Source organism: Protopterus annectens, chromosome 8.part0, assembly GCF_019279795.1.
Source record: "Protopterus annectens isolate FY-2018-M chromosome 8.part0, PAN1.0, whole genome shotgun sequence".
Lineage (NCBI taxonomy): Eukaryota > Metazoa > Chordata > Ceratodontiformes > Protopteridae > Protopterus > Protopterus annectens.
Genome location: NC_056741.1, coordinates 848,977,757 through 849,005,671, shown reverse-complemented (window position 1 = coordinate 849,005,671; position 27,915 = coordinate 848,977,757). Strand labels below are relative to the sequence as shown.

The 27,915-nt window shown below is 43.1% G+C and overlaps 1 protein-coding gene across 3 annotated transcripts in view; it reads right to left on the bottom strand.

Moving 5' to 3' along the window:
- Positions 1 to 27,915, bottom strand: part of XRCC1 (X-ray repair cross complementing 1) — a 1,655,904-nt gene that overhangs the window by 1,507,502 nt on the left and 120,487 nt on the right. The window contains exon 1 of one of the 3 annotated variants that reach the window (XM_044080347.1): positions 3,508 to 3,575. The exons of the other annotated variants lie outside the window; for them this stretch is intronic. Within the exon in view, the coding sequence (XP_043936282.1) occupies positions 3,508 to 3,555 (48 nt within the window). The 5' untranslated portion in view covers positions 3,556 to 3,575. Of the gene's footprint in view, positions 1 to 3,507; positions 3,576 to 27,915 lie in introns of those variants that run through there. 3 annotated transcript variants of the gene reach the window in all.

Here is a 27,915-nt window from a genome sequence, read left to right as displayed (position 1 = left end):
ACTATAGGTGATAGGTTGGTACACAGTAATTATGGGGGGTTAGATGGAACTGTTAACTTAAAAAAGGTAATTATAAATGTTGGGATTCTGAGGTATGTAAATACATGCTGGAAGGTTCAAATTGTGTCTTAAATGGTCATAAGTTTGTGGTTAAGCAACACTAAAGGTGTACATATGAGGGAGTGATTTATGCCTTATGGTGCCCATGTAACAAAGTTTACACAGGTGAAACAAAAAGGGCAGTGAAGAAAAGAATTTTAGAGCATGTTGGTGGCATAAGAAAAGCTCCATTAATAATCCCAGTAGCAAGACATTTTTTGCATCGCAAACATGAATTTTCTCAACTTAGATGCATGACTTTATTGCAGCATCCATCTAATTTAAAGTGCTATATTAAACAGTGGCTGTTATATAAATAATTTTTCCCCAAAATATATAACAGACAGCCCAAATGGGATAAATGCTGATATAAACTGAAGAATGTTTTTACAGTGTTGTAACTTCAAGGCTTTATTGATGGTTAACTGAAGTACTTATACAAGTTAGATTGGTACTGATTAATGTCAGACTTCTCCTTGAAGGCCGGAAGGTCTATAAACTAAAGAAATAAAGGGTTTTTTAAGCAAGCATGTATGTAATAGATAAGCTGTATTTTGCTTGTGGATCAGTGACTTAATTTAATCTTTGAACAGTCTCTCTGAATTTTGAGAGTGACTCCATATATTAGTGGAAAAAATGGAAATGCATCGGTTGGTTCATTGATTTAATTTAGTCTTTGAAGAGTCTCTCTGAAACTTGAGAATGACCTTGTACATTAGAGGAAAGAGTGGAAATGGATCTGTCCGCTCAGTCTATCTTTAACAGGTCCTGAAAAATAATCTGGTTGGGTGTTTGATTTGATAGGAGGCAAACAGATTTACTTGAGATGCTCTCCACAACTGGATCAATCACTGAGAGACCGTCTTGTGCAATTTCCATTAATGAGGGTCTATCCTGATCCTGCTCCATTTGTATGACACTACATATTTGACAGAATTAAATATATTTGAAGGATCAAGAAATGTTGAAGAGCTGCCTCCCACGTTATTGTAGCCAGCACAGAAGGAAAGACTTGGGGTGCCTCTGCTAGTTGAAGTGTCACATCACTGTGGTGATGTCTGTAATCACATGCAACTGTCCCTGACAGCCCAGACAAAAAACAGGTATTACTGTATGTATCAAGGCTTGTACTTTTGATATCAATGTTCTTTGGCTTGTCTGACATGCCCCATATGCTGTACCTTTTTACACTAATCTAAATTGCTCCCCAGCAAAATCTGAGGCATTTGTTGGTACAGATTGTGTTGGGATACGAGGAAATAAAGGAAGACCAGAATTCTGAATTACGTGCAGTCTTTATTCATGCAGGTCATTTTTGATAATGCTCAAAAGTGGAATGTGAAGTTCCAGAGGATGATAATGCTGGGTCTTCAGCAACCCTAGAAACCCAGTTCTGTATGACAGTGTCAAAAAAGAGATTTTTTTTATCTGGAACCCCAGACTGGTGAGGAAGGAGACAATCCATGTTAAAGACTCCGGACATCTGAGAAAAGACTCCACAATGATAAAAAGTTGTCTAAATAAAGATATATAAGAATGCCTAAAGTCTGCAAAGAGCTATTCCAGGGGCTAGGCTCTTTGTGAATACTCTTAGAGATGTGGATAATCCAAAGAGTAACAGAGAAGTGATAGTGTGTCTCCAGGCAATATCTTTCTTCAGAATCAGAAACAATCTGAACTAAATGCTTTTGCCTCTGTAGTTTAAAGACAATGGATCTATTATTTGTTGGTCTAGCACGTGACTGCAAAGAAAGAGATTGAAGTCCTTTATCTGGGACAGAGAGATACAGTGGCAGGAGAGGATGGAAGCAGGGAAGAATGCAGACAGTCATTCTAAAGATATAGATTGTCTCCTTTTCTGAAAAGATCAGTGTGTGTGGTTAATGTCTAATGTGTCATCTCTTCTTTGTGTCCTGTATGTTAGAAGAAGGCAAGAACTGTTTAGATAGTTTTCTGAAGGAAGTAGAATATTTAGTTTATTAACTCCCTGAACTAATTTCTCTCTTCCATCATATTGTTTTTGGACCTGATAAGTAAAAGGAACAAACAACTTCTTTATCTAAAGCAGAGCTCAAAATCTCAAATTTAACTTCATCTGCAAACCTTTAGTTACGTACCTGGGCATACCTCCATAGAACAGTAGCAGTGGCCCTAACTACAGTAGTTGCACAATCGTATACACTTTTTAGGGCATGTTTAGAGACCTGATAAATATTAAACGTAATGGGATTCTGAAAAAAAATTATCCTCTGAAGGCAGATTAGTAGAGTATCCTCTTAAGGTTTCAGCATATCTTAGGAAACTTCCACATATGGCTCTGGTAATTGAGAATTCTAAAAGACAAAGTGGCTGAAAAGAAAACTGTTTTCAAAATCTATCTGTTACCTTCTTTATCCTCTTAAAAAGGGTTAAGATTCATCAAATGTCTACTGCCAGCGGTCACTGATGCAGAAAAGGCTGCAGGATCAGAAGATGAAAAAACAAGAATATATTAGCCTGGAAAACTATATAGTCTATCTGACGTTTATCGACTGAAGACTGGGAATCAGGATAATTGAAAGCAGTATTAAAGACACCCTTCAAGGCTGGAAAAAAGGAGGAATAGGAGTAACATGTTGAACCTCCACTTGTAATAACTCATAGTATAGCCTCATTTCAGGGAGAACCTCCACTCGATCCAACAAAAATACACAGTTCATCCTGGAAATAGACTCAGAAAAAGAAAATACCTCAAAGGGAGATGGGGCAGAAGTGTTTTCCCTTGAATCACACTCCTGACCTTGGGAATCCACAGCACAGGAAAGGGAGCTCTGCCTCTACCAAAGTCAGATTCTTCTGACTGATTATCTTCACGATTTTCTGTATCACAATAATGCTCAGGTAAGGATTTTTGAATTCCAGGACCAACTGCCTGCAATAAACTCCTGGCTAATGTAAGCATTTCATCTTTATGTACTGTAAGTGCATTCTTAGATAAACAATGTCTAAAATTGTCTTTCTTTTTCCTAAATAAAGTATCCCTGGAAGAAGACTGACTGGGGAAGAAACTTCACCTTAGGCAAGATGGCTCTCCCAGGCACTTATTGGACACTGGAACTTGCACAGAGAACACGTGACCCCTGGTTTGTGATGGCAAAAGAAGCAACACCAGAAGAACTTGGAGAGACCACAGGAGGGGCTGAAAAACAATGAATGGCCACTGCAGGATGCTCCACCACTGGCTACAGTACAGACTAAGTCCACTGTGACTGCAACGACTGTCTAAGTAAGTTTTTTCTTTTTAGGTAAAGTGAGGAAAAAAACAAAAGGACCAGACAAGCCTAATTGCTGGTAAGCAGCACTACAAAAAAGAGCTGGTTGGAAGGTAAGTTGCAACAAAGTAATTACAAGCAACACACATATACTTACACTTTGCCAAAGAGTCCAACAAACAAAGTAGATGTACGAGCAGCACATACAATTCCAGACTGAACAGTAGTTCCTTTCCCTGAACTGCTGCAACTGAAAACAATGCTCAGTTAAGTTGCTACAAAGCACACAAGCACTATAAACAATGACCATAGTTACAGCATTCCTTTTGTGTAAAAAGTACAGTTGTGTACCTACCATAAATGTAGATGTTCGAGTGTATTCACTGTTGCAGTCATTACACTTGGGTTATCCTACTGGCAGGCTACCCGCAGTTGGCCAGAGTTCCAAAGTCTAGGTCCGGCGTCGGTTGCTGTCACTTCTTCCCTGACGTCAGTGTGCCAGGGGTATAAAAGGTACAACCTACGCCATTTTCTTCAGTCTTTCTTGCCGCGCAATGCCCGAAGCAAAAGCAGTTCGCAAGTTTTTTCTTTCTTTCTTAACAATAGATGTTGTTGATCTTTACTTTTCTATCCCTCAAGAAGTAGGAATTTAATACATTACCAAGAAATTGTTATTTTATGAGGCTGAGAGTAATGAGATAAGGTTAATCCAGGAGTTACTAGATATTATCTTAAACAACAACTTTGTTAGTTTTAATGGCAACATATACAAACAAGTGGTAGGTGTAGCTATGGGTTCGCCATGTGGGGCGAGCTACGCCAACCTGTTCCTAGCTCAATGGGAAAGTGAGTTTATTTTCAAGAAGAACATTTACGAGAAGGTAAAACTTTACAACAGGTTTCTGGATGATATTTTTATCATGTTTGAGGGGAGTGCCGATGACGTATGACTATTTGTGGAAACTTTGAACAATAGTACACCTTTTTTGAAATTCACCTTCACCTATGGAGAGAACATCATTAACTATTTAGATGTAGAATTAAAGAGGGATCCTGTAGGTGAAGGGTACTTGGCTAAAATATACAGAAAGCCTACGTACTCGAACACATTGTTGCACTATTCCAGTTGTCACCCGTTCCATCAGAAAAGGTCTGTCCTCAAAGGACAGCTGGTAAGAGCTTCCAGGATGACAACTGAGGATACTTCCTTTGAAGATGAATGCACCTTGTTGAAACATATGTTCATGAGTCGAGGTTACCCAGGGAAGATGATTGATGAGATAGTAAGTGAAGTCCGCTTCAAAAGGTTGGCAGGTTCTTTCAGTCCAATTCTCACTAAGAGGGAACGTATTACTGAGGTAACAGATTTGAATGTGGGAGAAAGGTCGGATGGTTTGGCCCTAACTAAGACTAGTGTTACTCCACCAGAGAAATGTTCCACGGTTAAGGAAATAGTGAGTTTTAAGAGGAGTTTCACTACACCCTTTTGTTTGGCGGCAAACTTAATTAAGAACATTTTCAAAAGGAATTGTTTTTTATTGACCTTTGAGAGGGACACAATAGAGAAGTTAGGCGACTACCCGGTCATTATTTTTAAGAAGGGTAGAAACCTGAAAAACATTATAGAAAACAATAGTCAGAATCCTCTTGGGACCGAATTAACTTATAAATGTGAAGCGTGTAACTATTGTAGGTACATTGCTACACGGTTAAGTTTCACAGTAAACCAGCATGAATATAAAGCCAGAGGTAGGTACAACTGTAATTCCAAATCTGTGGTGTACTTAGCTTCCTGTCAGATGTGTTCAGCATTTTATGTAGGAAAAATGGACAGGAAGCTAAAGGATAGGATTTACGAACATGTTTACCACATTAAGAATAAAAGCACCACTAATGCTCTGGCTAGACACAGTAGTGAGCACCCCTCTCATTCATTTTTGTTCAAAGTTATAGACCAGGTAGCTTTAGATGGAAAGGGTGGACCTTACCAATTGATATTGGAGAAACATGAATTGGTTTGACAACTTAGGTTAAATTCACATACTCTACCTGGCTTAAATGAAGTCACCTCTTTAGCATGCATCCTTAAGTTAAGAAATTTACTCAGGTGACTTGTTTTTTTTATAAGAAAATCGTTTTTAACAACATTGTTTTAATTGTTCTTAATAATACTGTTTATCTTATTAGTCATCTACGTTAGTTGAAATGTGTATTGTAATGTATTATACTTACTAACAGTTTCTTGTACATTTAACATACACCTACACACATATACATTTTTTTCGTCAAGATGTTTTAGGTGGACACTTTCTCTTCACCTTTTATTTGACACACAGTCTTTTAGGCAGTTACAGTTGTTTGGTAATTTTTGCCTTGTTTTGTACAGGAACACAATGTCCATTTTAAAGTGTTTACTTATTTATACATTACTGTTATATACAGTAGTATATATATATATATATATATATATATATATATATATATATATGAGTATTTTAATAAGAGGACTGCTTTAATAAGATTGCTACTTTAGTAAGAAAAGTATAATTTTGGCTTAACATTTTCTATTCAGAATTTTTGTTGAGTGTCAAGTCTGTAACAGGATTTTTATGTTTTCTAATTGATTGATTCTTTGAGTAATTAGGGTAATGAGTTGATTGTTAATGTTGCCGCCCTTTTAGTTTTAAAAGGAGTGCTTTGTTGTACCTTGTTGTCTAAAGAAGTTTTCCATTAGTGTTGACGAAAAGCGCTTTACAATAAACTGCAGTGACTGGTTAAAGTTAGATCGGAGCCTGTGTTTTGTTTCATTTTCTCAAGTTTCTTTGTCGTTCTTCTGGGTTTACAAGTTTTTGGCATCATGGCTACCGATAACAGCTTGGACACTTCCATGGAGTTTCCGGTCCAGTCATCAACAAATTCGGTTGCTGGTACAAATGACATCGATAACCTGACATAACTACTGCATCTTATGAATGAAAGGCTTGACACACTATCTTTGCACATGGACAATTTATCTCAACCAGGTGCTGTAGTAAGACCGAAAGTCCCTGCAGCTTTGAACACTACAAGAGGACTTTCAAATGGTTCGAGTTCTCAAAACAACTTACGTTGTGGAGTGGGATTAAACGGATCTAACACATTGTCTAGCAACATTCCTGCTGGGATTAATAGCACTGGCGAACTTGTTGGATGTTTTAAAACTACAACCGAGTCCTCCTTGGGGCTTATTGGGCTTCCTAATGTTTCTGAGTGGTTAAAAGCACAGCCGGTTTTTGGAGGTAACAGTACCGATGTGCTTGGTGAACGCCCGGCTGAAGGAGGTGAGTCATTGGCAGTTAAATTACAAGAAATTGATCGAAAAATGTTTAAGCTAAAGAAATTACAACTGGAAATCAAGTATTTTGACGAATGTAAAAAACAAGGTGTAGTTCAGAAGGGTTTACGGTTTTGGAAATACCCTTCAGGTTTAGAAGCGGGGACTGACTTTTACAACGAGTTGTTAGACTTTTATAATAAACACAGTACTGAACTAATGGATACTATGTGCAAGCATTATTCTATTACCACAGACTGCTTACCTAAAGATGTTACAGAGTTGAACCAGGCCATAAAAACACACCCTGATTTTGTAAGGTTTCACTACGACTATAAGAGGGTGTTTTCCTCAACTGAACAACAGTTGAGTAAAAATGTTGAAGTGAAATTAAAAAAGTTAAGGAGAGACATAAGTGACTATAAGAATGGGGTGGCTTACCCGAAACCACCACCTTCTCAGGGTAAAAATATTTTTGGTCATCCAATTACTCAGAAATTTAACCATAACAGCATGGACATCAATTCTGTTGTTAAGCTGCCTGTAGTGGTAGGTCCAGGGGTTAACGATCTTGATTTTTTTGAAGGTAATTGGAGTGACAATATCACGGAAAGCCACCCGGTCAACAATAGAGCCAATTTAATGGTAATGAACTGAATAATTCTTTTTCCAACCGAGGCCAAAACCACCAACGGAGGTACAACATGAGGGGCAGAAAAGAGAACCACAAATTCAACAGGTAACCAGTGATCCAGTTGTGTTATTAAACCGAAGTGGTGACTTTAAAGTATACAATTTTTCTAGTTTTACCTTCGACCTTGAACTGTGTGAGCTTTTCAGTAAGGGGTTGACTTTTGTACCTGCTGACCATTTTAATTTGGCAGGGGTTCTGATAGACTTAAAACTTTACATTCGGAAGTTGAACTTGGCTCTAATATTTTGTGACAAAGTTGTCGATGTTGGTCCTTTAAGGGTGGCTAGTACTTACAACCCACCTATTTGTCCTTCCTTATCTTTGTTTGAACATATGTGCGAGTTCGATTTAAGAAACTTACACAAGGGTGTTAAGAAACATGACACGGTGAACATTACCAAAAACGAGGCTGAAGCCCTCAGCTCCGTTAAATCTTTACCAATCCGAATTTTGAAACCAGACATAGGCGGTGGACTGGTGATTATGAACAATGATGACTATGAGACTAGAATGCTGGGAGTGTTGGACAGTGAGATTAATGTAAAATCTAGTTTCAATGAAATGAACACTGCACACAACAGAGTTTTTTCCTTTTTTAGAGACTTACTGATTGAAGGTTTGATCAGTGTTGAGGTGTACAATTATTTAGTGATTTTGAAACCAAGAATACCAAACCTGTTTGGATTACCTAAGCTCCATAAAAATGTCAATGATCCCCCGATGAGAGCTTTAGTGAATGCAAGGTCGTCCATTACTTATGCATGTTCTAAATATGTAGACCACTTGTTAAAAAAGTATGTAGCCAGAGAAGAACAAATTTGCAAAGACTCCTGGGCCTTTTTGAAAAGTTTAGAGAATTCTGTTTATCATAAGAACATTGTTTTCTTAACAATAGATGTTGTTGATCTTTACTTTTCTATCCCTCATGAGGTAGGAATTGAATACATTACCAAGAAATTGTTATTTTATGAGGCGGAGAGTAATGAGATGAGGTTAATCCAGGAGTTACTAGATATTATCTTAAACAACAACTTTGTTAGTTTTAATGACAACATATACAAACAAGTGGTAGGTGTAGCTATGGGTTCGCCAAGTGGGGCGAGCTACGCCAACCTGTTCCTAGCTCAATGGGAAAGTGAGTTTATTTTCAAGAAGAACATTTACAAGAAGGTAAAACTTTACAACAGATTTCTGGATGATATTTTTATCTTGTTTGAGGGGAGTGCGGATGACACACGACTATTTGTGGAAACTTTGAACAATAGTACACCTTTTTTGAAATTCACCTTCACCTATGGAGAAAACATCATTAACTATTTAGATGTAGAATTAAAGAGGGATCCTGTAGGTGAAGGGTACTTGGCTAAAATATACAGAAAGCCTATGTACTCGAACACATTGTTGCACTATTCCAGTTGTCACCCGTTCCATCAGAAAAGGTCTGTCCTCAAAGGACAGCTGGTAAGAGCTTCCAGGATGACAACTGAGGATACTTCCTTTGAAGATGAATGCACCTTGTTGAAACATATGTTCATGAGTCGAGGTTACCCACGGAAGATGATTGATGAGCTAGTAAGTGAAGTCCACTTCAAAAGGTTGGCAGGTTCTTTCAGTCCAATTCTCACTAAGAGGGAATGTATTACTGAGGTAACAGATTTGAACGTGGGAGAAGGGTCGGATGGTTTGGCCCTAACTAAGACTAGTGTTACTCCACCACAGAAATGTTCCACGGTTAAGGAAATAGTGAGTTTTAAGAGGAGTTTCATTACACCCTTTTGTTTGGAGGCAAACTTAATTAAGAACATTTTCAAAAGGAATTGGTTTTTATTGACCTTTGAGAGGGACACAATAGAGAAATTAGGTGACTACCCGGTCATTATTTTTAAGAAGGGTAGAAACCTGAAAAACATTATAGAAAACAATAGTCCGAAGCCTCTTAGGACCGAAGGAACTTATAAATGTGAAGCGTGTAACTATTGTAGGTACATTGTTACAGGGTAGTAAACCAGCATGAATATAAAGCCAGCGGTAGGTACAAAGTACAGTTGTGTACCTACCATAATTGTAGATGTTAGAGTGTATTCACTGTTGCAGTCATTACACTTGGGTTATCCTGCTGGCAGGCTGCCCGCAGTCGGCCTGAATTCCAAAGTCCTGGTCCGGCGTCGGTTGCTGTCGCCTCTTCCCTGACGTCAGTGCGCCAGGGGTATAAAAGATGCAGCCGATGCCATTTTCTTCAGTTTTTCTTACCCCAGATGTCAGGTGCCCCCAAAAGGGTAGGCTAAAAATTCTGCTCATAAAAAAGCATGCACTAACATAAACATTACCTTCATCTACAAGCAAATACACCACATAGGTTGTATAGAATAGAGAAGTACAGATAAGTCCCAGCAATGAAACGGGGATGGAGGGAGGGTAACCTGGAATGCAACAGTGAATACACTCGAACATCTACATTTATGGTAGGTACAAAACTGTACAATATTCATCGTGTTTCACTGTTGCAGTCATTACACTTGGGTTGAATCCCAAAGCTGAAGTTGGGTGGCTGGGCCTAGATAGAATTAGTAGTGGCTATGAGGCCCTGCAGAACTGCAGTGGCGAAGCCTGCTCTGGATTTAGAGTAAAGAGGTAAGTGGTAGTGCTTTGTAAAAGTGTGCACTGAAATCCAAGTTGCAGCCTCCAAAATGTCCTTGGTTGGTACTCCTCTGAGGAAGGCTACTGCTCTGGTTGAATGTGGCCTAATGCCCTTAGGCACTGATTTGCCATGTTGTGAATAGCAGAAACGAATGCAGTAGCCTTTCCATTTTGAAATAGTCTGCTTTGAAATAGCTTTTCCTTGCGATCCTGCAGCATACGCCACTAAGAGTTGCTCAGTCTTTCTGAAGGCATTAGTTTTGTCCAAGTAGAGGCATAGCTGTCTGTGTATGTCCAAAGAATGCAGAAGTCTCTCCCCCTTATTCTGCGGGTTTGGATAAAAGGTAGGCAAATGAATGGTTTGGTTAAGAGCCACACTGGACACTACATTAGGCATAAATGTTGGGTTTGTCCTTAAAGAAACCCTGTCCGGATGGAAAATAATAAAAGGTTCCACAGCCATTAGTGCCTGTAACTCTGAGACTCTTCTTGCTGAATTTATTGCTAGGAGCAGAGCTGTTTTCCATGATAAGTATTTTATCTCAGCTGTATTGGCTGGCTCAAAAGCAGGCAGTGGGAGCTTTTCCAAGACAAAATTGAGGTCCCATGCAGGTGTTGGAGCTCTCCTTGGAGGTCTTATGTTTTTGGCCCCTTTGAGGTACTGCCTTAGCAGTGGATGTGAAAAAATAGGTGGATCCATATTGTAATGAGCTGAAATGGCAGAGGCATGGATCTTAATTGATGAGAAGGATAGGCCTTTGTCCAGCATCTCAGTTAGGTATTGTAAAATCTGAGGAATATTTGGTACTAGCGCGTCCAATCCTTGTGCCTCGTTCCAAGCACAGAATCTCTTCCATTTTTCTGTATAAGATTTTCTGGTGTTGGGCCTCCAAAATAACATCCATAACTGCTTTGGAGAGAGGTGTGTTCTGAATGGTTAAATAATCAGCCATGCAGCCAGATTTAGGGTTCTGAGTTGGCTGTGTGGGATCTGATTGTTTTGTTGGGTCAGCAAATGAGGAATTTGGGGTAATGTCCAGGCTGGGCCTTGAGACAAGCTCTTTAGGATTGGGTACCAGTGCTGGCGTGGCCAGTCTGGGGCAATCAATATAATTTTTGGCTTCTCTTGTCTGACCTTTAGGAGTACCTTGGGGAGGACAGGCAGTGGAGGAAAGGCATATACTGTAAGGGTTTTCCAGCTGAATGATAGGGCATCCACTTTCCAAGCTTGTTTGTGATAAGTCCTTGTGCAGAATCTCTGTAGTTGGCAGTTATGCGGGGAGGCAAATAGATCTATGTCTGGGCATCCCCATTTCCTTGTTATCATGCTGAAGATTTGCGGATCTAGCTTCCACTCGTGAGGATCCTTGAGATTTCTGCTTAGTTCGTCTGCCAGAGTATTTGTCTTTCCTGGCAGGAATTGTGCTTGCAGGTGTACTTGATAAGTCAATGCTGTGTTCCACAAAGTCATGGCTTGTCTGCAGAGGGGGTAGGAATGTGTGCCTCCCTGCTTGTTTATGTACCACATGACTGTAGTATTTTCCGTCTTTACCAGCAGTTATCCTGGATGAAGTAGATCCTTGAAGGCTGTCAGGGCATTCTGAACAGCTAGCATCTCTTTTTGATTGATATGAAGATGTATTTGGCTTGCTGGTCATGCTCCCTGAATACATTTTCCTGCCATGTGCCCCCCCCCCCCCCCCCATAATCTGATGCATCTGTTGTTAGTGTTTGCCTGGCAGTGGGTAGAGTGAATGGCTGTCCCTTGTTGTGGTGACAGGCCTGTGCCCACCATCAAAACTCCTGTTGCAGGCAGGGAATGAGGGTAAATAATGTTTCCAGGCTGTGGCAATGTTGAGTCCGAACACTTTTTAGATACCATTGTAGTTTCCTCATATGCAGTGTTGCATATGGAATTAGTAGAATGCAGGAAGCCATGAAGCCCAAAGCCTGAAGAATTTTTTCTTGCAGATAACTGGGTCTTTGTTGCCAACATTTCGAAGTAAGAAGTCAGTTGCCTTTGTTTGCCTGGCGTGAGATAAGCCATCTGGGCAGTTGTATTTAAGCTTGCACCCAGGAATATTATCTCTTGAGAGGGTACTAGTTTTGATTTCTTTTCATTTACCATGTACCCTAGGCAAATTAGTAATCTTTTTAAAAACGCCAGATGCTTCAGTAGAATGTCTTTGTTCTCTGCTTGGATAAGGTAGTCGTCCAAGTAAGGGTGTATTTGAATTCCTCTTTGTCTGCAGAAAGCAATTACTGGTGCCAGGCATTTTGTGAAGACTCTGGGCGGAGTAGATAAGCCAAAGGGCAGTGCAGAGAATTGGTAGTGCATTGATCCAGCTATGAATCCGAGGTATCGTCTGCAATTTTGTCTGATTGGGACATGCAGGTATGCCTCTTTTAGGTCCAAAGTTACAAGCCAAACCTTCTTGCCCAGCATGGGCAGAAGCTGCTGCAGAGTCAACATTATGAATTTTGGAACGTCCTGAAAAGTGTTTAGAATAGACAGATCCAGTACTGGTCTCCAGGCTTTGTCCTCTCTGGGTACCAGGAATAGTCTTGAGTAGAATCCTTGTCCCTGCTCTTGTTGCGGTACTCGCTGAATGGCCCTCATGTCCATGAGGGATGAGACTTGTTTTGTGCTTCTGCCCATTGATTTTTGTGGCAGGTCTGGCATACCTTTTGCCTTTGGCAGGGTGTGAAAGTGGAACCTGTAGCCCTGGGACACTATATTCAAGACCCATTTGTCCTGGGTGATTATATGCCAATTTTGTGAAAAAAGTGCTAGTTTCCCCCCTAAGGGAGCTGCCAAAAGATAAGTGCTTGGTACTGGCAGAGGAAAGTCATTGGGACTGTTTTCTATATGGCTGTGATTGGTCTTCTCCGCTTTTGGAGGTAGAGGTACCCCATTGTTTAGGCCTGTATGAGCCTTGGGGCTGGGATCTGCCTCTAGGGCGTCTGTATCTGCCTCTTTGTGGCCTGTCTGATACTGGAAAGGGCCAATTCTTTGACGGCCAGTTCCTGCTAAATCTGGTAGGTTGTACCTGTAAGAAATCCTTAACTGTCTGCATAGATTTCGCTTTATCCTCCATTTTCTTCAACACCTCTTCTGCCTTAACACCATATAAAGTATCATGCTGTAAAGGAGCATCCAATCATTTTGCTTTAACATGATCACGCAGATTTTGTTCCTTTAACCAAGCATGCCTTCTAATGACAGTACCCGTAACAGCGGCCCTGCAAGAGGCCTCCAGTGAATCAAAACCACATTGCAAAGTATGTTTTCCCACTTGTTCAGCTGCATGCAATAAATCCTGCATTTCCTTGTTATCTGCACATTCAGAATTTGTCAACATGTTCTGTTTTAGCAGTGACATTAAATATTGCTGATATTTAAGCATATGAAACTGACAATTTAAAGCCCTTACAGCCAAGGTAGCAGAAGTGTAAACTTTTTCCCCCATCTGTCCAGTGCCCTAGAATCCCTATCAGAGGGGGCAGGGTTTTTTGCAGTGGAAGCCTTGACCCCTTTGGGACCCTGAGATATAGTTTCTGGGTCAGCAGCAGGGTTTTTATTTAGAAATTTGTGGGACTCTGGAACCCTGTAGTACCTGTCTGGCTTAACCAGTGCAGCGGGCAGAGAGTCAGGAGATAGGCTGGACTCTGAAAATACATCATCTACTATGTCTAGAACAGGTGGAATAGCAAGAGGTCTGTGCTGAGGTAGTAAAAGAAAGTCTCTGAGCCTTTTCTTAGATTCTGAGTATTCTTGGCTCTCCCAGTGAAAGTGCTCCCTCATGGTGTGAAGGGTTTCCCCAAAAGAATAATCCTCAGGAGGAGAGGCTGAAGGAATAGACTTCTTCAGCATCAGAATCCTCATAGGGAGGAAGGGAGTATCTCTGTTCAGAAGAGGAATCAGAGGAAATGGAAACCTGATCTGAAGATTCATATTCTGTCTCTTGCCTAGGCCTCTTATCTGGAGGGGGATGGGAACCCCTGATCAAAGTAATTAGGTCCTCGGCCATTTTAAGCATCTGTTTTTTAGGCATGGAAGTCTGTGCAGGAAAATGCTGTACTTGTTTATTTGTCTTTAGAGCTGTTTTAGTCTTTGCCTTTGAAGCTGAGGTTGGCTTAACATATAACTGTGTAGGTCTGAAAACGGCCTCAGAAGCCAATGCCTGCTCAGCGGCTCTGGACCCATCTGAGGGAACAGTTTCCGAATGTCCAATACCTTGAGTATCCAGAGGCCTAGTCGGCTCCATGTGGGAGTCGGAAGCGGCCTGTGGCTCTGAGGTAGCGGGCATCAGGGGCAGGGAAAGTGCCTCACTGAGAACTGGCGAACTGGCAACTGGCCTAGCAGAGGCCTCGTCGGTTTTGGACCTCGGATGCCTGTCCTTTTCCTTGCGCTTTTTATAAACTCCGGTTGTCGGCTGTTCTGACGGCATTATATAATTAAATCTTCGGCCAAAGTAATGAAATGCAAAATCGAAGTGACGCTTAATAGTGCGTTGGTTAAATCTAGCACAAAACCGACAGCTAGCAACATCGTGATCAGGGTCGAGGCAAGGAAAACAGTAAGAATGAAAATCCTTATGAGGTATTTGCTTTGTTACAAGAAATACAATTGTTAACTTTTTCTGACATCGGTCTGGAGCAAGAAAAAAGTTTCCCCAATGAGGTACTTAGCTTTAATGAAGACTTCGGATCTGAAATTCGGTTTTGAAAATCTCAGGAGTCAGCCAACCGGCACTTGCGAACTGCTTTTGCTTTGGGCACCGCCCAGCAAGAAAGACTGAAGAAAATGGCGTCGGCTGCATCTTTTATACCCCTGGCACACTGACGTCAGGGAAGAGGCGACAGCAACTGACGCGGACCAGGACTTTGGAATTCAAGCCGACTGCGGGTAGCCTGCCAGCAGGATCACCCAAGTGTAATGACTGCAACAGTGAAACACGATGAACATCTGTAATTCCAAATCTTTGGTGTACTTGACTTCCTGTCAGATGTGTTCAGCATTTTACATAGGAAGAACGGAGAGGAAGCTAAAGGATAGGATTTACGAACATGTTTACCACATTAAGAAAAAAAGCACCACTAATGCTCTGGCTAGACACTGTAGTGAGCACCCGTCTCATTCATTTTTGTTCAAAGTTATAGACCAGGTAGCTTTAGATGAAAAGGGTGGACCTTACCAATTAATATTGGAGAAACATGAATTGGTTTGACAGCTTAGGTTAAATTCACATACTCTACCTGGCTTAAATGAAGTCACCTCTTTAGCATGCATCCTTAAGTTAAGAAGTTTACTCAGGTGACTTGTATTTTTATAAGAAAATCGTTTTTAACAACATTGTTTTAATTGTTCTTAACAATACTGTTTATCTTATTAGTCATCTACGTTAGTTGAAATGTGTATCGCAATGTATTATACTTACCAACGGTTTCTTGTACATTTAACATACACATACACACACATATACATTTTTTCATCAAGATGTTTTAGGTGGACACTTTCTCTTCACCTTTTCTTTGACACACACAGTGTTTTTAGGCAGTTACAGTTGTTTGGTAATTTTTGCCTTGTTTTGCACAGGAACACAATGTCCATTTTAAAGTGTTTACTTATTTATTTATTCATTATTGTTATATACAGTAGTATATACATGAGTATTTTTAATAAGATGACCGCTTTAATAAGATTGCTGCTTTAGTAAGAAAAGTATAATTTTGGTTCAACATTTTCTATTCAGAATTTTTGTTGAGTGTCAAGTCTGTAACAGGATTTTTATGTTTTCTAATTGATTGATTCTTTGAGTAATTAGGGTAATGAGTTGATTGTTAATGTTACCGCCCTTTTAGTTTTAAAAGGAGTGCTTTTTGTACCTTGTTGTCTGAAGAAGTTTTCCATTAGTGTTGACGAAAAGCGCTTTACAATAAACTGCAGTGAGTGGTTCAAGTTAGATCGGAGCCTGTGTTTTGTTTCATTTTCTCAAGTTTCTTTGTCGTTCTTCTGGGTTTACAATGTTTCAATATTTGTTTGTTTTGAAGTAAATCACAGCACGCTTCCATTGCATGTGAAGGGGAAGAGAGTAAGCTTTGCAAAGAACCTCTATATGAAAATCCCTTGGAATGTACAAGCACTGTGGAGACTGTTACTCATGTGAATAATGAGAATAAAGTGGCTCATCATATGGCAGACAAGCAAACTTTGCATGATAAAGTAAAGAAATTATTGTAGGCACCAGTTTTTCATTCAAATAATGGATCACTGTGTATAGACTGTACAAGTTCTCAAGGATACACAAATTGCATTTTTGGATCCTTTTTTATTGTTTAAAGATTTTAAAGCTGCAATGCTGAAAGACAAAAGGCTGCAGTGGGATATTATAGTTTAAATTATTCTTTAGCTAATAAGCAAGTTTAAACAGGAATTCATATTACAAAGATGTCAGCTCAGAACAATTATAGTCGATCCTTTATTGAAGAATGGCAGACAATTAATGAGAATGTATGTTGAGCTTTTAAAAATAACAGCATGAGACTGAATTAATGAAGGTGAATAAATGGATAGATAAGTCTTTAGAACAAAATGACTATTTCAGAAGATACTACCATGACGACTGCTAAATTAAACATCACTGAAGATAAAATCAAGAAGGAATATATTGTACAGTACAAGAGCAAGAACGGGAAACAGTTTGAGATACCAGAGCTTATGAGACTGGAGCTTTAAGAGTTCGTCCCCAATTCCATGGAGGCACGTGATTATACAGTGAGGAGTACTCTTCAGCATCTGGTGAGAATTTTTTTTTTTTTTTAGAAGGGTAGAATCAGGAAGCAAATCAGTTGTCAAGGAGATCACCCAGAATAGCAGTAATGAAGGAAACATAACAGAAGGATAACTTCAGATTGAATGCAAGATTTGGCAGTTTCAATGTTCTGTGCCAAACAAGAACATTTCAGAAAAAAAACAGTCAGAGTATCAAAAAAGGTCATGGGTAGAAGTAGTAGCATCCACAATGAGGGTAGTGCATCAGAGACAAAGGGAGGGTTGCAACAAGGGCAGGAATCAATACAAGAACACATTTTGAAAAATGATGAAATGTATAATGTCATTGGATTTTCAAAATCCCATGAAGATGAATGTGCTTCAGAAAGATTTATCCTTTGTTCCAGGGACCATCAATGAAATAAGATGTGGTAAATGGTGAATATTCATATTATGAAAGAAAAAAGTCATGTGGTATTAGCAGTGGTTTCTCATTTCCTGGTTTCACCTACATATGAGAATTGTTTGGGGTCTGAATATTAATTTTCTCCAAGGAAGTCTGCATTATTTCATTGTTTACTTATCAAATGGTCACAATGTCCAGATGCCTTGTATTTTATGATTCCTGATAGACTGCATTAGATTTTCTTTCCGTCAATAGATCTCAGTGAGTTAGATGGAGAAAAAGAATCGATAGAGGGTTCACTTATTAAAAGAGGCAAGTAGAGATTCGTTTTTTTATCTTTAGTTAAGTTTATATATTATTATATTAAAAATTCTGAGTTACTCATTGTAAATTACTTTCTTGGTTAAACTATTTTACTATGGCTCCCCTCTGGTGTTTTTATGAAAGTCACAAATTTATAAAAATGTTTTAAATAGGTTTGATTTCCTGGAAGTTAGAGATAAACTTTTTGCATGTTTAGTTTATCTGTCATTCTTCTAGCTATCATAATGTCAGTCTCAGGGTTTTAAATTGCTCATTGCTAGTAATTTCCTTGTTCTTCTCTTCTATGTAATGGAATGTGTGGATGTGAATTTAATGAATATCAGCAATGGTTTAAATATTTCTGGAAAGTGCACGTTAAGTTGAGAAAATTGAAAACATCAATTCATAAGACTTCAGCTAAATATGAGACAGCTGTTAATTTCTAGCTACTTTCAGTAAGTGAAATGAATGATGATGATGATAATAATCAGTATTCTTTAGTTCCATGTTAAACTGGTACTGTGTCTGACTGAACTATTTCCCAGCTGACTGGAAATTATCCAGAATATCAAGAAATTGCAAAGACTTCGAGACCGTCATCTCCTAGCTCCCTTACTCCTGCTGTGAACAGTATTTTACTTGACAGCAAGGGTAACTAAGCCAGTTTACATGAAAACCACCACTACAGTTAAACCTCTTAGTTTCTGAGGTGTGAATAGACAAACCCTTCTACATTCCCTGAAGTGAAGCCCTAATCAAAATCTAACCATTTTCCATTGCATACAATGAATGTGTGTTTGTGTGTGTGTGTGTGTGTGTGTGTGTAAGAATGTGCCTGTGAAAATAAACACAAAGATATCGGAATTTTATGTTAGGAAACGTGCAAAAATGTCGAGAAAAAAATTGTGTTCTGGTATGCTGTGTCATAAAAAAAATCTCTACAGGTTCTGAATATAGAAAATTAAATATGCAGTTAAATGCTAGTTCAGTCTGTGATTTTCTGGTTAGAGTTCAGCCATGAAGATACAGTTACCTAGTTAACGGGTATGTTAACAAAGGAACAAGACATTCCAGAAGTCTGGTGTTCAAGCCTTTGCTCTAGCAGGCATCAGGTTATGTTATTCATGGTATAGTAGACAACATATGGGTGAGGTCTGACTTTTGTGAAATTTGTATTTCCTGAACAATACTGAATGAAAAACTGAACTATCATGCCTATGTGATATTTCAGAGCTGTTCTATTATGGTTGTGTGATGATCAAAGTTTTTTTCTTATTTACGTGAAAGGAATTTGTATGCGTGCATGTGTGTGTTTTGCAGGAAAGGAGTTTCCCAGTTGAATGCTAGCAGGGGTTAAGATGTTAAAATAGTACAGTTGTGTAAAATCTTACCATAACCTTAGATGTCCTTCTCTTCCATATGCTGCAGTATCCATTACATGCAGGAGTCCACCTCCAGTTGACTCGTACGTCCGTCTGTTTTATCAAACATAAATGCTACTGCGAAGGTACGTGTGACAGCCCGCATCACCCAGCGTACATCAGCCATAAATAGATGGGTATAAAGCAGATGTCAGCACACACCTACCTCAGAATTGAATGCTGCCGGGCACCAGCCTGAAGGGAGTGAGTACCCAGAAGTCAGGCAAGCATCAAGGGGGAAGATAGGGTGGGAAACTATACTGCAGCATATAGAAGAGAATGACATCTAATGTTATGGTAAGATTTTACACAACTATGCTACGTCCTTCTACTCATATGCTGCAGTATTCTTTACATGAGGGAGAGTGCCAAAGCTCGTGCTACAGTCGGACTGGGAGTAGGAACAGAGTTTTCCACAAAGCCATGCAAAATAGCCCTGGCAAAACCTGCTCTGGACCTGGAAATGACATCCAACTTGTAGCGTTTGGTGAAAGTGTGGAGATGACCATGTAGCTGCCTCTAAAATGGCAGCTGTATCCAAGCCCTTAAAGAAAGCCCCAGAAGAAGACACAGCCCTGGTGGAGTGCACCTTCACTGGGAAAGGAAGTTTCTTACCACTGGTTGTGTAGCAGAAGGTAATGGCTCTAGAGATCCAGGAAGAAATAGTCTGCTTGGAAACAGGGTGTCCCTGGGCCCTTGGGTGACAGGAGATAAAGAGTCTATCTGACTTTCAAATGGATTTCGTCTTTTGCCAAGTAGAACCTGAGTTGTCTACGCACATCCAAGTAGTGGAGGATACTTTCACTAGAGGATTGTGGCGAATGGGAGAAAGTAGGCAGACTGATGGCCTGGTTGAGGGAGAGTTCATTAACTGACTTGGGCACGAAAGATGGGTTGGTACGCAGGCATAACCTGTCCCTATGGAAAACTGTGAAAGGGGGTGAAGCCATGAGGGCTTGCAATTCAAAGACCCTTTTGGCTGAAGTAACAGCCACAAAAAGATCAGTTTTCCATGTGCAGTGTTGTAGAGTGGAGTCCTTAGCTGGTTCGAAGGGAGATGAGGTAAGTTTTTTCAACACAAAGTTAAGGTCCCAAAGAGGAGGGATAGGTTTCCTTGGGGGGTCTAATGTGCACCACTCCTTTTAGAAAAAGCTTGACTTCCAATCTGGAAGCCAAGAGAGGAGTCAAAGGTAAGCATGCTGAGATGGCAGAAAGATGTGCCTTGATGGAAGAATACGACAAGCCAGTGCTCATCAATTCACACAGGTAAGACACAATCACTGGAGGTTCTACAGACAGTAGTTGTAAGTGATGTTTGATACATCACCAAGCCGAAAATTTTTTCCATTTGGATAAGTAGGATTTTCTGATAGTGGGTTTTCTGGCCTCCTGCAGAACTTGAACCACGTCCTCTGTATAAAGGTGCCTAAAGGGAATTAATGCCCCATCACCCACAGTCTTAGGTTCAGGGTGTATATATGGGTGTGTATGAGAGTTCTCTTTTCCTGTGTGAGTAGGTCCATCCTGAGGGGTAACTTGTGGTGACTGCCCTTGGCTAGATAATGTAGAAGGGGGAACCAGTGCTGCCTTGGCCAAAAGGGGTTCACCAACATGATTTTTGGTTGTTCTTTTTGAATTTTCAGTAGAACTTTCTGTAGAAAAGGGAAGGGGGGGTGCATATGCGAACATCCCCTTCCATGGAAAGGAAAGAGCATCCACCTTCCACGCCTCAGGAGTATATATCCTGGTGCAGCAAGTTGGGATTTGTCTATTCATGGGGGAGGCAAACACGTCTACCTGAGGTATACCCCATCGATGGACCAGGTCCAGGAACACATCACTGTTTAACATCCATTCGTGGGATTGAGTCATGGACCTGCTTAGAGAATTAGAAGTTATGTACTCACCATAACGTTCCATCTGAGTAGGTGACTTCATTCGGATGCAACCTGTGGGTATCGGATCCGAGCCGGCAATTCAAAAGCTTAGGCTCCGAGCTCCTAGCTCCTCCCTCTTACCCATAACCCCTTGCCAAGCCCTGACTGACCTCAGATTGAGTTTGCCTCAAAATACTGACTACAGTACACAAAAAACAGCATAAATACTCGCTCTATAAAGGTCAGGGGGATGGAGGGGGGGATGGTTGCATCCGAATGAAGTCACCTACTCAGATGGAACGTTATGGTGAATACATAACTTCTAAATCTGAAGTAGGCAGACTTCATTCGTCTGCAACCTGTGGGACAGAGTCCCCAGCTACCTGAATCTTGGGCGGCCGTCATGGAAGGATTTTCGGAGCACCGCTGAGCCAAAGGATGCTCTTCCTCTAGAAACAACATCCACCTTATAATGAGAAATAAAAGTATGAGGCGAGGCCCAAGTAGCTGCCAAGCAGATATCATCCAATGATACACGGACTTAAAGGCGGCTGACGTAGAAACTGCCCTAGTAGAATGAGCCGTAACCCTCTGAGGAGCAGGTCTACCTGAAGTGTCATATGCCTGCAGAATACAATTAGCAATCCACTTAGATAGTGTGACTTTAGATACTGCTTTACCCAGAGCAAATTTAGCAAAGGAGACGAACAGCTGATCTGATTTCCTGTGACCAGCTGTTCTGTGAATATAAAAACGTAATTGTCTATGAATATCCAAGGAATGCAATTTGTATTCTCCTTTGTTTGAGTACTTGGGAAAAAAACACAGGTAAATTGATTGATTAGTTAATATTAGATTCAGAAGAGACCTTCGGAAGAAAAGATGGATTGGTCCTGAGGCACACCCTATCAGGGAAGAAAGAAAGGTAAGGCGGCTTGACGCATAGAGCCTGAAGCTCAGACACTCTTCTGGCTGAAGTGATAGCTACCAAGAAGGCCGTCTTCCAGGACAGGTACTTTAGATCTGTAGAAGCTACAGGCTCGAAGGGAGGAGCAGTAAGGGCTTGCAGAACTAAAGACAAGTCCCAAGGTGGTACAACCTCCTTGACTGGAGGCCTCAACAAAAAAATCCCTTTGAGAAATGTTTTGCATAATTTCACCGTCATGAGGGGAGCTGTCTCATGACCAATGTGATAATGCGAGATAGCTGCCAATTGTACCTTAATCGTGGAAGAACTTGCCCCTTGATGAAAGAGGTCTGTTAAAAATCCAGCACCGCTGACATAGGTGCCGAGAAAGGATCCAAAGTTCTCTGTACCGCCCAAATAGAGAATCTCTTCCATTTACTCCGATAAACCTGTCTGGTGGAAGGTTTATGAGCTGCCACTAAGATGGCCTTGACCGGTGATGAGATACCGGGAGTCCTAATCAAGGATGGAACTGGAGCAGCCAAGCTGTCAACTTCAGGGTGCGCAGATTGGGAACCGAAATTCCCAGAGGGTGGGAGATGAGATCCGAAATTGGATCCAGAATCCAGGGTGGATTGATTTTGTGAGACCATACGAAGGGGAACCAGGGTTGACGAGGCCAGAACGGGGCAATGAGAATCATTCTGCTCCCCAAACTGTTGGCTTTCTGCAGAAGCCTCTGCATCAGAGGAAGTGGAGGGTAATCATAAAGGAGACCGGGAGGCCAAGCATGCACCAGAGCATCTCTCGGGAATTCCCCAGGTGGGGGAAGCAGAGCGAAGAAATTGTCGCATTTGGCGTTTGAGGGAGAGGCAAAAAGATCGCAACAGGGTTGCCCCCAGACGGCAAAAATCTTCTTCGCTACTTGAGGATTGAGAGACCACTCGTGTGGAGAAAGAATGGTGCGACTGAGCTTGTCCGCAAGGATGTTGGACTTTCCCGGAATGTGCGTTGCTACCAGAAAGCGTTTGGTGGAAATTGCCCATTCCCAGACTCTCATGGCCTCTCGACAAAGGGGGTAAGACCTGGTTCCTCCCTGTTTGTTGATATACCAGACTACCAACATGTTGTCTGTCTGAATCTCAATAGTCCCTGAAGGAAGAACGTGGTGAAGTGCTTGCAACGCTAGGAGCACCGCCCTCATTTCCAGGACATTTATATGCAATGACGCCTCTGTGGGATTCCACGTGCCTTGGACAATCTTTCCCGCAGAATGCCCCCCCACCCGAGGCAAGAAGCGTCCGTGGTCACTGTGGCTCGGGGAAATGCAGCACAAAAGGTCTCCCTGCCAGGGGCTCCGGAGAAAGAAGCCACCAAAGAAGGGAGTCCCTGCACGCCTTGCTGACCGCAATTGGAGCGTTGAGAGAGGAACAAAGAGGGGACCACTGAACCTGAAGGGTCCACTGAAGAACCCGCATGCGTAAGCGAGCATGAATGAGAAGCGGAATAGCTGCCGCCATAGAACCTAGGGCCCTCAGGACCGAAGCTGCAGTTGGAGATGGTTGCAGGACCGCTGTCACATGACACTTCAGGTTGGCAATTCTGTCTGGAGTGAGGAAGGCTCGCATTGATCTGGTGTTTAGTCTTCCTCCTATGAAATCTATAACTTGTGTGGGGTGCAGTAAAGATTTCTCCCAGTTGATCGTGATGCCCAGCCTTGGGGCTAGTTGAAGAAAGTAGTCCCTGGCTGAGCACAGAAGATGCCTTGATGATGCCGTCAGGAGCCAGTCGTCCAGGTACGGAAAGACCTGTAATCCCTGGAGCCTCAGGTGGGCCGCTACCACCGCTAGCACCTTGGTGAACACCCTGGGGGCTGAGGTGAGACCAAAGGGGAGGACCCTGAACTGATAATGACTGGCTCCCAGCCGGAAGCGAAGAAACCTCCTGGATCGTCTGTCCATACGAATGTGGTAGTACGCGTCCTTGAGGTCGATGGAGCACATCCAGTCGCTTCTCCTCAAGAGGGAAGTATAGATTGGAGGGTGACCATCCGAACTTTTGCTTGGTTACTGACAGGTTCAGCTGGGAAAGGTCTAAGATTGGTCTTAGGTCCCCGCTTTCTTTGGCACCAAAAGAACCTGGAGTAAAACCCTAATCCGGTTTGATCTAGGGGGACGCGCTGGATAGCTCTTTTTCCTAGCAGCTGTTCGATTTCGACAGCTGCCGCCTCCCTTTGGTCGGGTGGAACATCTGGGAGGCTGCGAGATTTGGGAACCTTGAATAGGGGAATTGAATAACCTCTGGATATCACACGAAGCACCCAACGGTCTGTTGTGATGGACTCCCAAGAAGTCAGGTGCCTCGAAAAACGCCCCCCGACTGCCTCCAGAGACGGACAGCCGGGCAACCCTTCAGGGCTGCTGCGTGGGTCTATCAGAGAAAGGTTCTCTGGACCCAAAGTTGCCAGGAGCCCCCCTGCCTCTAGGACGGCGACCTCCCCGTCCTCCTCTGCCACGGAAGGACTGGTTATCCGGAGCAGGTTGGGACTGCTGCGATTTCCGGAACCACATCTTCTTCTGTCCCTTTTGGTTCTTAGAGAAGGACCTCTGGGGAGATGAGAAGCGGACTCGACGGCAGACAGCGCCTTCCGCCCTTCTCGCTCTGGACTAATGTTTCGCGAACAGTCTTGCCAAACAAGGCAGAACCATCGAAGGGGCATTCGCGAAGGTCGCCTTGAAGGGCTCTGCAAAATCACAGTGGCGGAGCCAGGCCTGTCGCCTCATGACTAGGCCTGCTCCGCTGGCTCTAGCGGCTCCCTCAGTAGCGTGAGAAAGCAGCCGCATAGATGTATTGGAAACTGATCTGAGAGTGGCCATTCGGGTGGAGTATACCTGTTTATCCTCACTCGACATGGACTCCGGGAGATGCAGCGTATTCTTTAATCAGATCCCGCTGCATCCTAATGACATGTGCCATGTAGTTCAGCGCTCTCAAAGAGAAGGTTGCTGAACTGAAAACTCGCTTCCCAATGCGATCCATCGAGCGGGACTCCTTGCCCGGAGGATGCATGGAGGGACTCTCCTGGGCCAATTCCCTCTTCGTGGCTGCAGCCATCATCATGGCATTTACTGGGGGGCCCTTGCTCCAGTGAGTGCGGTCCGCCGGAGGGGAAAGGATGCGGTCAGGACGCTTGGGTACAGGCTCAACGGTGTCCGGATCTTTCCACGCTCTGATGGATATAAGATCCACCAGAGGGTCAGCAGGAGGGGACACCCAAGAGGTAGAAGGGCCCGCCACGAATGCCTCCAAGAACACAGACTCGTCCGAGGAAGCCTTGGGGGCAGACCACCCCCTGGTCCTTAACATCCGCATAAAGTCCCCAAATGGGACGTCCTCAGGGGTGACCTTGGGGAGCCTTCCCTTCATCCAAATCTGTGTCTTCGGTAACGGACTCGGGAGTCCATGTGCCTCCTTTTGCACTTGCGCCCGAGGTACTTCATCGGGGCTGTCCGAGGAGTACTCTTCAGCAGTTGGATGTTCCAAGGGAACCACTTGGGACATCGAGGCGGGCTGTCCCTGGGACCGGCTGGTGGGGGCCTGGCCCAACTTGCAAGGGAGTGCGGGATGGAGCCGTGGCAGGGACCGGGGGTCCGGACATCCTCAACAGTGCCCTTTCCACTACGTCAAAGGCCGAGGGGGAGCCAGCTTCTCTAAACCCCGAGAGCCGACCCCCACTCGGATCTGACGCACGGATCGGAGTCGGAGCCGAAACCGTCGGATCCGAGAGACCGGTGTGCTCCGACCTGGACGGAGCCGAAGACACACCAGCTCCCTCGGATCCGAGGCTCGGTCCTCGGCTCCGAGAGGTCGGGTCCGGAGTACCCGAAGCACTCAAGGGATGGGACGGATCCGAGGTGCGCCGACCTATCGGATCCGACCCACCCCCGGATCCAAGTCTGCCCGGCGCCGACAGCTCCGAACCCGTGGTATGGGTCGGAGAAGGAGCCAAAGGGGCGAAAAAAGGGGTCAAAGCCCCTCCCGGATGGGGGGGGCTAGGAGCACTCCCATTTGCATTTGGGCCTGGATGAATTTCCTCATCATCCAGTCCATATCAGCTTCACTCATGGAAAAAGTTGACCTGGTGGAGGCCACCGAAGCGGACCTAGAGAGCCGCCTCGGAGACCTCCTAGAAGGGCTAGCCTCCTCCTCCTCGGGTCCAGGAGAGAACCGAGGGGAGTGGAGCCGAGGAGGAGGAAAGCTAGAAGGCACAGGGGAGGCCGCTTAGATGGAGGAGCCGAACTGGAAGTTTCGCTCTCCGCTTGTGGTGCCTCTCCTGTGCCTCTCCTTCTCTCTCTCCCTAGAGGACTCTTTCCTCCGCAACTTAGAGGGAGGTTGAGTCCCAGCCGGAGGGAGAGCCCACAGCAACAGGTTGCTGAGTAGAAGGGGCAGAAGCCGAAGCGGTATCTGGAGGTAAAAGACCCGCCAGCACCAGCTTCGACCTCCGCTCCCTCAAAACCCGGGGGTTGAACCCTGCACAAATGGTACAACCAGATGACAGGTGTTCAACCCCCAAGCATTGACGATTGAGTGTGGCCATCCGCTGGGGACAGCTTATGGCCACACTCGGTACATTTAGAGAAAACAGCCTTATGGACTTCAGACATTATAAACCCTGAAGGCCTAACACAACACACACACACACCAAACTACGCAAAACCCGTGAATATTAACTAAAAAGAGAGAGGAAAGCCTAACACAATCAACACTAATAATATAAGTAACAAAAATAGAGAATTTTTAAACTTTTTTTGTCAGACAACTTATCTGTCACCAAAAAACGCCAGGAGCTCAAGAATCCGTCGCTACTTGAAAAGCGGCAAACGAAATCTGAGGTCAGTCAGGGCTTGGCAAGGGGTTATGGGTAAGAGGGAGGAGCTAGGAGCTCGGAGCCTAAGCTTTTGAATTGCCGGCTCAGATCCGAGGTCGGATCCGATACCCACAGGTTGCAGACGAATGAAGTCTGCCTACTTCAGATTCTGCCATCACATTCTGGGCTGAGGGGATGTAGATGGCAAGGAGAGACACCTGACTCTGCTGAACAATCTCCCACAAATACAAACCCAGTCTGCATAAGATGTAGGAATTTGTTCCCCTTGCTTGTTGATGTACCACGTCACCGTGGTAGTCTGTGTACCATTTCAGCACTCTTGGGAGGAGGTGAGCCCTGAAGACTTGTAGGGCAAAGATCAAGGCCCTCATTTCCTTGATGTTGATATGTTCTCTGCTGGTAGGGGTTCCATACATCTCTCACTCTCCAAAGGTTGCCCTCCAACCCAAGTCTGATGCATCTGTGTACAGATCCTGGTTGGGGGAGGGGGTTGCAAAGGAAGGCCTGTATTTTTTGAAATCCGAGCAATCCACCACTCTAGCTCCCTGGACAGGCAAGGTAAGAATGGGACCATTAACTCCAGAGGGTGTAGGTGTTGTTTCTAGACAGTCCTCAGATACCACTGAAATTTTCTCATGTGTAGTCTTGCCAAGGGTATCATGAGAATGGTGGAAGCCATGAAACCAAGAGTCTCAGGAACTCTCTGGATGACATCTGGCTGACAGAGCTTGCAGAGGAAGTAGTTCCCGGAAATATGTAGTGAGGTTAACAATTTTGTCTGGAGGTAGGCAGGCCTTCATTTGCACTGGCAAAATCCTTTAACCTTGAAATACATGGTCCTGGGAGGGGTCAGAGAGGATTTTTGAAGGTTTATGGTGAACCTTAGCCTTTTCAACAAGGACATGGCATAATCCAGGTGCTCCTGTACCAACTGTGGGGACGATGCCTGGATAAGGATATCGTCCAGCTAAGAGAAGAGTTGGATCCCCTGCATTCTGACGAAGACAATAACTGGAGCTAGACACTTTGTGAACACTCTTGGGGCCGTGGAGAGACCAAATGGCAAAGCAGAGAATTGAAAATGCAAGGAACCCACTGAGAAGCAAAGAAATTTCCTGAAAAGTGGGTGAAATTTCCTGAAAAGTGGGTGAACAGGGATGTGTAGGTAGGCATCCTTTATGTCTAAGGACAAGGACACCATGTAGGCTTGAGGGAGGATCAGGAGGAGAAGAGTAGAAAGAGTCAGCATCCAAAAGGAGGGGACCTTGAGAAAGGTGTTGAGATGGGATAGATCCAAAATAGGTCTCCATGGACCTTCCTTCCTGGTGACCAGGAACATTCTGG